Source organism: Priapulus caudatus, unplaced genomic scaffold, assembly GCF_000485595.1.
Source record: "Priapulus caudatus unplaced genomic scaffold, Priapulus_caudatus-5.0.1 Scaffold1019, whole genome shotgun sequence".
NCBI classification, from domain to species: Eukaryota; Metazoa; Priapulida; class Priapulimorpha; order Priapulimorphida; family Priapulidae; genus Priapulus; species Priapulus caudatus.
This window is the reverse complement of record NW_014578080.1, coordinates 18,650-30,718: the sequence shown is the minus strand read 5'-3', so window position 1 is coordinate 30,718 and position 12,069 is coordinate 18,650. Positions and strand designations below refer to the sequence as shown.

General features: G+C 45.7%; 2 protein-coding genes across 3 annotated transcripts in view; both read right to left on the bottom strand.

Moving 5' to 3' along the window:
• Positions 1-1,864: 1,864 nt before the first annotated feature.
• LOC106814996 (probable C-mannosyltransferase DPY19L1) lies at positions 1,865-6,529 on the bottom strand. Of its 2 annotated transcripts, XM_014819396.1 has the most exons (4): positions 6,441-6,529; positions 5,267-5,341; positions 3,717-4,922; positions 1,865-2,907 (listed from the first exon to the last, which is right to left on the bottom strand). In XM_014819396.1, exons 2-4 carry the CDS (start codon positions 5,281-5,283, stop codon positions 1,926-1,928), a joined length of 2,205 nt encoding a protein of 734 aa, XP_014674882.1. In that variant the 5' UTR covers positions 5,284-5,341; positions 6,441-6,529; the 3' UTR covers positions 1,865-1,925. The 2 variants fall into 2 exon arrangements, with proteins under 2 accessions (XP_014674882.1, XP_014674881.1); XM_014819395.1 differs by having other exon boundaries at positions 3,717-5,341.
• A 107-nt stretch (positions 6,530-6,636) lies between these two features.
• The window catches only part of LOC106814997 (transmembrane protein 231-like), an 8,944-nt gene continuing 3,511 nt past the window's right edge, over positions 6,637-12,069 (bottom strand). The window contains exons 2-7 of the mRNA XM_014819397.1: positions 11,274-11,434; positions 10,791-10,919; positions 10,477-10,620; positions 8,532-8,613; positions 8,047-8,152; positions 6,637-6,947 (exon numbers count right to left, since the gene is read on the bottom strand). Of these exons, the coding sequence (XP_014674883.1) occupies positions 6,785-6,947; positions 8,047-8,152; positions 8,532-8,613; positions 10,477-10,620; positions 10,791-10,919; positions 11,274-11,434 (785 nt within the window). The 3' untranslated portion in view covers positions 6,637-6,784. The remainder of the gene's footprint in view (positions 6,948-8,046; positions 8,153-8,531; positions 8,614-10,476; positions 10,621-10,790; positions 10,920-11,273; positions 11,435-12,069) is intronic.

Here is a 12,069-nt window from a genome sequence, read left to right as displayed (position 1 = left end):
TGGGAGGGGGGGTCTAGGGAGCTGTTACCCCTTCCCCCAGACAAATGTAGATTGGAGGTGGGAGGGGGGTCTAGGGAGCTGTTACCCCTTCCCCCAGACAAATGTAGATTGGAGGTGGGAGGGGGGGGGTCTAGGGGGCAGTTACCTTTTCCCCAGAGAAATGTAGATCGGGGGTGGGAGGGATCTAGGGGGCAGTTACCCCTCCCCCCAGACAAATGTAGATTGGGGGTGGGAGGGGGGGTCTAGGGAGCTGTTACCCCTTCCCCCAGACAAATGTAGATCGGGGTGGGAGGGGGGTCTAGGGAGCTGTTACCCCTCCCCCAGACAAATGTAGATCGGGGGTGGGAGGGGGGTCTAGGAGGCAGTTACCCTTCCCTACCAAGAGCTAATAATACAATATAATAACGTATTATTAGCTCTTGTGTTATTACTACCTGTTCAGTGGCTGATAGCCATGGTAAACTAACCAGAACGTATAATAAATATGATGTCGTGACGTGCCCCTGTTGTCTCGATTATGATAGGTTGGCCGGGTTAGAGGAGTCGAGAAATAACTTGGTAGTGCCCCAGGTCCTACTTGTCTACCTGTTCTATCTGCCTTTCTCGAGAAGTCGTACTTGTACAGTCATATTATGATGTAATGCTGTAACATGTTTATAGAGCATACCGATGTCAAGAACGTTTAAATATAATAATGTAACATGACTACATGACATAACGATGTCACGCATGTTATAATGTAATAACGTAGCATGACTATGTTGTGTAAGGAGAGTGGGCCATTTTACCACAGGCTCTAGACGTGAGGGTGAAGTCAGGCAAGAGAGAGAATGGAGGGGACCTGGTGATCCTATCCAATGACATACCAGTTGCCCCGACACTAGTCCGTAGCAACAGCAGCAGTGACACCGACGAGGACAATGCTGAGAAGGACATGGGTAAGCTCACTGATGATGCTTGCCATGGAAACGTACCGCGTCGCCGCGGAAGCGTCGCGCATCGCCTTGGAAAAGTCGCGCGTAGCCGCGGAAGCGTCGCGCATCGCCTTGGAAAAGTCGCGCGTAGCCGCGGAAGCGTCGCGCGGCGACGCGCGACGCTTCCGCGGCTACGCGCGACTTTTCCAAGGCGATCTTCCGCGGCTACCCTTGGAAAAGTCGCGCGTAGCCGCGGAAGCGTCGCGCGTCGCCTTGGAAAAGTCGCGCGTAGCCGCGGAAGCGTTGCGCGTCGCTGATGAAGCGTCGCCGCAGAAGCGCCACGCATCGCCGTGGAAACGTCGCGTGTCGCGGTGGAAGCGTCGCGGTGGAAGCGTCGCACCTTGCTGCGGAAACGTCGCGTGTTGTCCGAGAACGGGAAACGTTGCAGCATATCGATTCTCGACGATCGCATCTACGATCATCGATCGTTTACGGAAGGAAGCGAGGCACGGGGATCACGCGTTCATCTCAAATCTCGCGCTTGTCGAAAACGAAACCCGTTTCTAGAAAACTTTTGCAAAAAAATGCATCTTGCCTCAGCCGCGATCGGATCTTCTACGAGCGTGTGATCGGATCGGGAACGGGGTCGGATCGGGAACGGACTCGGATCAGATCGGATCGGGTCGGGGCGGATCCAATCGTTGAAATAATTAAGAATATTAGATCTAATTATTAGATCTTAGTTAATCGTTTCTCTGCCGAACGCGTTTCAGAATCGCTGATGCTGAACCTGAGCGGCAACTGTGGAACGTCCGGCAACATGTCCGACTACTCGGCGGCGACGGCGTCGTCCGGAGAGGCCGACGACGGCTCTGATTGGGACAGCAGCGAGGACGAGGTGACGATTGTTTATAATAAGTATTATAATTATTATCATTATTATAATTATCAATCATCGATAATCATAATTAATCAAGCAATCGTCGCCGCGGCGATGGACGCAGGCCGCTGCTACACGTGCAACACGTGCAGCACCGTGTACACCCTGTTCTTGAACGCCGTCTTGAAGTGCGGCTCGGGGTTGGTGCGCAGCAGCGAGCAGACGGGCGGCTTCCCACGATGCTCCGCATCCTCGAGGTCCCAGATCTCGGGCATCGAGCATCCGGGCTTCGTGCGGCGTGTGCACCACGAGTCCTCGAGCACGGCGAAGTCGACGCGCAGCGAGCGGAGCGCGCGCGACACGTCCGCAACCGGCCGCCGGCTGTAGAGCGAGTAGACGAGGCGCGTGCGCGCGCGCAGGCCCGCGTCCTCGTAGTGCGGGTGGTTGACAATCGCGCGGCCCGTCGACAGCTTCACGGCGGCCATCGTCGGCATCGCGCCGGCGAAGACGGCCGGCGGCGGCGTGCGCGTCTTGATCCACTCGAGCATCTCCTCCAGCGGGTAGTTCGCGAACTCTCCGCGGATCGCCCACTGCGCGCGCAGATTCTCGACGCCAGCGAAGCTCATCACCGCCACCAGGGCGGCGACGACGGCGTAGTGGCGCGCGCGCGGGCCGGCGACAGCCGCGAGGAGGTCTCGCGAGGCGATGAGCGACGCGACAAGGCACAGCTGAGGCGTGAGGAACAGCTTGAGGCGCATCACCATGACGGCCATGAGCGCGAATGCGCAGAGCTGCACGACGTTATAGAGCACGGCGGCGGACACGCGCGATCGCACTACCCCCGCATCCTCGTCCTCGTCGTCGCCGTCGGCAACCGCCTCCGTGCCCTTGCAGTGTGAGTGCACGTCCTTGACGAGATGCACGGCTATCGCCAGCAGCACGACTGCGACCGTCGGTATCAGCAGGGTCTTGCACAGCACGATGCCCGTCTCGAGCTCGAGAAAGTCAAACTCCCTCGCGCAGGTGTAAAGCATCGTGTGGAAATCCTTGTAGTCGGAAAACTTCGATCGGAAGATGTTGCCGATGTGAGCGTCGTCGGTGATGGCAAGCAACCTAAGCAAGCAGAAACATAATGAGAAAACGTTTAATTGTAAGCATTTGTATAGAACGCTGCGGGCAACAGTGAAAACGGTACGGGGCTATGTGTGCGTTATTAAATGCCACTTGCCTCCTAAAGTAATGGAATTATAACTTTGGGAATATCGCATCTATATTTGTAGAAATGCCTGTATTTTATCTATTCAATGCACCAATAAAATACTAATTGCACAATTGGAAAAGTTGTTTTCATTGATAAGCCAAAGAAGACAAATCAGTAACTAGTTCCAAGCTTTAACGAGAATTATCACCTTACAATGAACTTATGATACACAATCGCCCTACATGATTTTGTCTTAACTACACATGTAATCAGCCAGTTAATTTTGATAGGATATCAATTAAAGATGACATTCTAGATCACACCACTCAGTAAACTGGTAATGCATTAACCCTCAAACTACTTAGATCCAATCTTCACCATTCACCGCATGTCACGTTACAGCTGGCAGCACCGTACAATGTCCTCAACATTTTCCCATGTCAAAAACGACGAGGGATCCATCTAACCAGGTTCTAAAGAACCTAGGATATGCACGGCGCCCCGCCTTCCCAGTGCTAACGAGGATACACCTAGTGTGACACATGATGACAACAACGAGAATGCTGCTAGCAATACAATGATGCATGGCATCCCCAGTGCCAAGGAGGATACACCCCGCCTTTAACAAAATGTCAAAAATGATGTCAAAAATGTTAAAAGTGCCTTCGATGGAAAGAGAACTGCATGTCGCACGAATGCACGCGCGCGGTGAGATACGTGCCTTCCTGCGAGCGTCTTTATCCCGAGCGTTCCAGTCAGTAGGACGGCAGCCTGCACCAGCCAGACGAGCGGCCGTGCGAGCGCGCGCTCCAACACGGGCTCCATGGCGACGATTGCCATGACGGTGAGCAGCACGGGCAGGAAGAACGACGTCAGCAGCATCTCGTTGCCGAACAGGAGGACGAAGGCGATGGAGAAGCCAAGCAGCTGACCTCGCAGCACGACCTTGACCTTGCACGCGGATGCGAACCGCAGCGCGTAGACTGCGAACACGGACAGCGTCTGCGTCATCAGCGCGAACTGCGCGAATTGCCACGGCAACACAAAGCAGGTCGTCGCCGCGGCGATCGCCAGCAGGTGGTGCACGCCGGCGCGGTGGCTGCGCAGCGTCCACGTGACGAGCGCCATCTGGAGGACGAGGAACGGGTACGCGAAGCTCTCGCGCAGCGGCGGCGTCCATTGCACGCGCGTCGCCTCGCCGTGGTTGTAGAAGAACGCCGCCGTCGCGACGCCGCCGCCGACGAGGCTGCCGCTCAGGTATGCGCCGTAGAGGAAGAAGAGGCCCATGAGCAGTCCGTTCAGGAAGAACACGCAGTTCGTGTAGAAGTATGCGAGATCACCCATGCCCTCGCAGCTGGGAACGGGTGCGAGGTCCGCGCCGCGGTTCACCTGCCAGCACTGCTGCGTCGGGATGCCGAGCGCGCCCATCACGCCGTCGAACACGCGGTAGGCGGCGCCCAGCGTCAGCTCCGGGTAGAGGTTGAAGCGCTTCAGGGTGTTGATCGTGAGCGGAAACTCGGTGACGTTGTCGTAGACGAGCATGGAGAGTCCGGCGAGGAACGTCGGAGCTTCGGTCATCGTCTTGAAGTAGGAGTAGTACAGGCCCATCTCGGTTCTGAACGACATTTCTCTCTCCAGCGTCGACATGTGCGAGAAGTGTTTGTCGCTCTCGAACATGTACGCGATGTGAGAGCCGTGCACGTAGCTGATGGTAACGGCGATGGCCAGAGCAAGAACGATGTACCAGGAGTCGACAGACGAGTCCTGGCCCGCGTCCACTTTGTTGTGTTTTCCCGTTCGATGACCGGCTTTCTGCGTCGCTCCGTTGCCGTTGATTCCATGTTTTTCTTGCAAAACTTGGCTTGTTTTCCTTTTCTTACCTGCCATCGTTGCTGATGCTGGACGCTGACGTGGCTTGCCCCGCCATCTAGTGTCGATAATTATCATTAACGTGGACGCGGTACCGATTACGAATGCTGCGTGCTGCCCTTATAAATTACGGCGTGCTGCCACAGTGCGTGTTGCCCTTATAAATTATTTATCGAGGGTTTGCATCATGTGGTAATACCGCCTGGTTAAACATTTCGGCTTTGCATCATTTGATAACGCGTGGGTCAACGAAAGACAGCGAAAAATATAAATTCAATTTCATCATCCATTTATACAAAACAGCAATGAGGTTTATTGATAACTAATATCAAAATTTATATTCAGAAATATTACAGAGCAGAGTATTTATATAGCTTCCCACTCATAACTGTCTGTATTCACCTGTAAAAAGCCACCATTGCTTTATGTCGTGTATCAGAAAGTGCTCTGCAACGTGTGCCAACCACTCAATAAAGTCTAAAAATGCAAATCATTAGGTTTAATATTTGGGCCATTTATTGTCATAGCAATACTTGTCATAATAATAGTAGTACAAATATTGTACATTGCAGACATGCATTTATAAATAGTATACATTTTATATGCCATTAGTTCTCACAAAATTTGTACATATCCAATTTCCAAACTATTTTATGAACCATACTCAATATAAATGCCCATATCGAATCACTGAAAAATTATTTCAATAAAGGCAAGATAAAGGTAATTGCATTACCTTGTCGATTTATTCTGGAGATGATATACAGTAAAAACCCGCGTATAAGAACATAGATTTTTCCAAGTTAGCCTCAATAGGTTCTTATATAAATGGTGCTTACTGAAAAATTAGGCTCAAAAGGTTCTTAAATAGGTTCTTAATTGTTATACTTGATTTATCAATTATCAATATGATTTATCAATTATTTATCAATTATTACTCCTGCATCAAGCTTATACTTGATTCAAATTGTGTTAAAATTTTCTTACAAGGACTGCAATTTTTGCTAATTAATACCCATGATGGGCTACAGTGCAAGTTTTTCAGTGCTTACCATACTGTATGATACAGTATGTATCCAAGGAAATAAAACAACATGCCAAAAAATGAAGGAGAAAAAAATGGAAAAAAAAAATGGAAAATTAAGAACCTACTTTAAAATCTTAGCCTAAAACAGGTTCTTATGTAAAGGGGTCTAAATGGGAAATTTTAGCCTAACATGTTCTTAAAATCTATGTTCTTATACGCGGGTTTTTACTGTATTTCATATTTCTTAGTTTAGTGTTACAATCCTAGCATATCAAACAAAATTTATACTACAGTTGGGATAACGTCAAACATTTGTTCAGATAAAAACTTGCAACATCAAAAGCTAAATGAAAAGTAAACTAGCATCCTTTACAAAGATAGCATGATATAGAATGGTAGAATTTCAAACCTTTTACATAAACGTGTAAAAAATACAGGATGGACACACTCACTAGCAAAGAAAATTCACTTAAATGAGCAGCTCAAACAGCTTCTGATGTAAGAATCTGATGAGGACAAAACGAGTTCAATCCTACCAATGAATCATACCTTCTATTAGATAATTGCTTCCGAAAAAACAAAACGCGAAAAAGCCAAGAATGCAACCTCAGAACATCGATCCAAATATACCAGTACTGTAGTGTACGAATGATTTATTTCATAGTGCAACAGCTGTTTCCACAACAGGCCGCCCACTCTCACACCTGTACACAGGTAATTCGTCACAGAAATATTTACATATGTACAAAGTCAAATATTACAAAGACTGCAGAACGACGTGTAGGAGATAAGAGGCGGCGACAGCTGCAACCACGAACAGTGGCTGTGATCGACGCGTCGACAATTCTGACAGCTGCCCCAACTCAAGCGGCATCGTGACTAACGACGATCGATCACGTGTCGTGCGGTTTAACACGCCTGTCCACTATCGTCGTCACCAGCTGGTTCTTGAACACGTACTTCTTGATTCGATCGAAGACGAGCACGAAAATGATGAGCACTGCCAAGTACTGGATCCACGCGTCCTTCATCACCTGCCAGAATCCTGGTGTGTACGTGTGACAGCAGTCAAGAAAAACTCCGGCATTCACGACACACTGCGCAGGCCTCGCGAAATATAATGTAGACATAGCGTAACACGCGCAGTGAACATAGGCAGGCTTAGTGACTGTTAAATGGATTAATGTCATTTATACTTGTATATTAATAAACTTTCATCAAATTGAGAATCAAGTTACAGGGTTCGACGCCGGACACAGCGGAATACCACTGGTCTTCCAAAGAATTTTGCCTGGTCGAGGCTGCTACACATGCACCGAACCTCTCTCCCCTTCCAACAATTCCTTGGTCTCTAATTATCAGGATCGCTGATGCGACTGCTATGTGGATACTCGTGCGTGAAGTTTACTAACAACATCACTAGCAAACCTCCTTACGATTACCGCGCGAAGACCTGCTACAGCTCTCCCGAGTCCAATTAAAGGTCATGAAGATAAATATTTAAGGAGAAGCAGCTAGGGCAACAGAGCACTTCGTAAATTTTTAATATAGTTACAGAGCACCGAAAATGTAATAAAAGGGGGGTGAAATCCAGTAAAAATGCCATAAACCTCAAACACAACTATGATATGGAGAATCCAGCTACTGCATGCAAGCACTTTTGAAATAACAAAGCAGGTCACAATTAAAAAATATTTGTTTGCCCTTACCCGACCCAGACTGAGTTTGGGTAGGTAGGTAGGCTTGTTTTGATGGGGGTCTTTTTACAAATTCAGCATGGTGTCTACATGCTCGGGTGTGATTGTGTAGAGATACCTTTTATGTTGAATGTTTGTTTTGCTTGGTACATATAATATATTGCCTACAGATTTATATAATGTGCAGTGATAATATTTGTAAAAAAAAAGAATGGGAAAGATCAATAAAATTTTTGAGTCTGCCCCTTTTTGGCGGGTCGGTCGGGTGAGGGCAAACAAACTAATGGGCCTCATGCAAATATGCATATTAATAGAATCATTATCTTTGTGTTTGCAATACTGTGATTAAAATTTTTATTCGTCACTTTCACTACCACTAAATAGTATGATCAGATGCAGTAAATATCAACCTCGTGCATAACATATGGCTGACATCTACATTTCTTAGTAAAGGATATGTGACGCTTTCCTCTGGGTACCGCACCGTGATAGTGATTGTGAAAGGCATGCCGCTTCCCCTGCCTCTCACCCACACAGAATAGTCTGCATCGTATCGTGTTGTTACTGCATGGGAGAAACCATACCACCAATTTTTACCACAAATTTATGCAATGAATTTAAACATGCAGTTAAGTTTACACTTACCTGTAATACATTTACTAACTGTTTACAACATCTAACTCTAAAATAACTAATAACCTAATAATCTAAGGTTTGTCTAAAAATACTCAAATTAACATGTCAATAGCATTACTATAACACAAACTGAATTATTGATGAATAATTAATAATGATTTAAAAGTATGTATAATAAAAATAATACTATTTCATTAGCCCCAAAAGTCATCGTAAAACTATGCTGCAACATGTGAAATACTACATCTTAGAAATCCATTGCTTCATTTGTAGGAATGTTACAGGAAGACAGGCACATAACCCTCACCATTTCTGCTGTTATACTCCTTGAAAATACGTTTGAAGTCATATGCCTCTGCAAAGATGCTTTCTTGATCAATGCTTGTATTCTGAAAATATTAGGCCGTATTAAAGATGAATCATTATATCATGAAGAGAAACATAAGATATGGCCCAGTGAGACAAGTTTATTCCATTCATACTTAACATTTAACAATAAACAGATTTGAACATGGAAAGTATAAGCTTAATTCCAACTTTGGAAATCAGATACCGAATGCAAACCTTGTAACAACATACAGTATACATGGTATACATAAATAATAAAAAGACTATACCGACACATACAGACATAAGATATAAACATGCAAATTTGCCCTAACAAATTTTAGAAATCACGATATATACTAACAAGTGCCGCAGAGCGACAGCGCTTAACTGACGTGTACTGTAGCCAGGTATTTCTAGAGGGTGGGGGAGGAAGAGGGTAGGGAGAGGGGCGGGTGGAGGGGGCTCTAATAGCAAAAGCTGTTCAGTCCTTTGTTAACAGTCAACAAATCCATGTTTAACCCTCCTCTTGAGGGTCAAAAGGTTATCAGACACTTACTCTTCGCACATCAGCAAAAAGTATATTTCATGGTCCTTTCAATAAAGTGATAAAAATGGTAGGACAGCGCTGAAACAAAAAAGCTTTGCACTCGGTCCATTAGACCATGTCCTCAGAAAATGTGTGATATCTAACCTTTCCCCCACTGCCCTTTGACCTGTGATCTCCAATTTCGTGCTGGTGATAAATACATCGAATATTAAGGCGTAGATCGAGCCGTTGAGATTTGTGCCGCAATTCCGTATTTCCTCCTATACCTTAAAGGCTCACAATGCGCATCCAAACGCTAATTTCTCCAGTACTTGACTAGCAAATACTTCGTGTCATGCATAATCACACTACCTTATGACAAAATAAACTCTAGTTGCTCCCATTTCACTGCGCGTTTGCTTAAAACCCACAAGAAAGAGGTGAGAAAACTGGCATTCTGGCGCAAACGCCCACTGTTTGCCAAACAATAGCCTCGAAGTGGTGACGTGACGTCACATGTTTTTATCTTTGCTGCGCCCGTACCGCTGTACCGCAGCACCGCTGCACGGTTGCTTGGAGATTGGGGAAACTGTCAACAACATCGGAGAATTTCAACAACATTGGAGGTATTTTCGAAATACCTTTTATAAGACAACGTGCATTGAAATGGGAGGAACTAGAGTTTATTTTGTCATAAGGTAGTGTGATTATGCATGCCACGAAGTATTTGCTAGTCTAGTACTGGAGAAATTAGCGTTTGGATGCGCATTGTAAGCCTTTAAGTTAAGGGGGAAATATTCCCCCTCCATTAACACAAATTGACCTTTGACCCCCAAATTCGACATCCCGAGTCCTTTTCGCAATCCCCCCGACGTCCCAAATATCAAGACCGTACGTCGAGCGGTTAAGATTTGTGCCCAACTGTTGACGGACGGACGCACGCATGGACGAACGGACAATCATGCGATTCTACAAGCTGCATCTGACTTCGTCAGCTGAGCTAAAAATTGAATTCTATATGCCATACACACAATTACTCTCAATGTATAGTGAGTTAGGCGGAGAAAAAGTTGGAGAGTGTAAAGGTCAGGGCAAGAGTCGTGTCTGGGAGATGATGAGAAAAAGAAAAAGAAAGATAGAAAAAAAACAAGAGAAAGAGTGAAGGTATGTATGGGGAAGATATCGTGAATGGATAGAGAGGAAAAGAGTAAGATGGAGAGAAAGCCGACAAGAAAGATGGTAAGGGATTCGAAGAGTCTGCAGGAGAGAGGGAGAAAGGAAGGAGAGCAAAATTAAAACATAGGAGGAAGAAAGAGGAGGAAGAGAGGAAAAGGAAAAAGACGGCTAATGGAAGAGAGAATGCATTCTAGAGACAGAGAGAAAAGGCCACACTTACATTGTATCTACTATCGACGCCTCTATGAGCTAAAGGCTGCCTCTGCACAAGTATCAGGTGGCCGTCTGTAGAATATTCAGCACCACTCTGCATAGCACTGTGGTGGACATAAGCCATACTTTCCATAGTAAATTCAGAAAATTTCTGTCGAAATAAATACCAGCCATAGCACTGTCAGAAGAATGGTTGGCCACACAGTTATTATAACCACTAAATTTCGTTAAATTTCAGTTGCGGAAATGTCGTTCATTTAATAAATTCAGCACACTTTTAAAATTTGGTTTCCATATATGACTATGTCATTTATAACTCACGTATAATCGATAGTCAAAGAAAAGCAACAGCTGCAACGCAAAGATGTCTTCAGTGTCCGTCACCGGCATCTCTAATGAGAAGTGTAAGAGATCTTTCTTCCCATCCCGATTCACATCTTCTTCTCGTGACTGCAAGCAAAACATCGTACATAGTTGCAGCATGATTGATAATGAGGAAGCTATGCTAGTATAGCTGAGAGGGTCTATGTCCCCCGGGGTGCTGCCGGAACGTACCCTGGTACTATCTAATATTCCGAACCGTACCTCGCCTACTTGACTAACGAGTCTAGAAAGTCGCCTACGCCTACTCCCTAACCCTAACCCTAACCATATCAAATAGTGACCAGGGTACGTTCCGGTATACCGGACCGTACCCAGAGTACGTTCCGGCAGTATTCAGACCCTATGAGCGCTAGTATATACTCCTTCAGTATTCAGAGTATAGAATCACGAGAAAGGTGCAAGGCTATTGTGGTCATTTACCTTCACCAATGGTATGCGAATATGAGACTGTTGAAGGCTGTTGAAGTTCTGGAACGTGCTCCATGCAAGATAATCATCTGCTGTGTCCAAGATAACTAAGAGCTGGTATTTAAAGCGAATATCTGGTTGTTCCACATAACTGGATAATTTCAGCCAAAAACCTGCAAGTAAAATTATGTAGATGTGCACTATTTGATCTGTTTGGTAATATTTGGTTGTTTGGCTATGTTGAGCCTCATTAAAACCAATCATGTTCACATTTACAGTACTAGATAACTCCCCCCACACACACACCTTTGCTCTCCCACCGGGCTAAAGCGCAGTGAACTTTAAAAATTCGAGCATGAAATAGTATTCAGTTTTGAAAGGAACTCAAATCTCTGCATGGTCAATTCCTTCAAATTGAATATATACTACGGTACATTATAGACAGTCATAATTTAGTAATAATGATTGCACCTTTAATTAATGGAAATATGAGCATTGGGATACCAAATAAAATGGTAAATACTACCACTCAGTAAACTGTTTTAGTGTTTGTGCCATTTGACACCCAAAAGGTAGATTCGAATTTCGAAAACCAATGTGCCGCGATGAGCATGCCTGGCTTGACAGAGAAGCATGGCAGTGACTAAATTAGGACAATCTGCTTATCAATACTGATTTAATATAGGCCTTCTACCTCTACTTCTACGCTATATTGACCACCATCAACATACTGATGATTATGCCAACGGGAGGCGCTAGTTGAGACTAAAATAAAATTTTCCTTCCCTTGATTTTCTAAAGAAAAAAA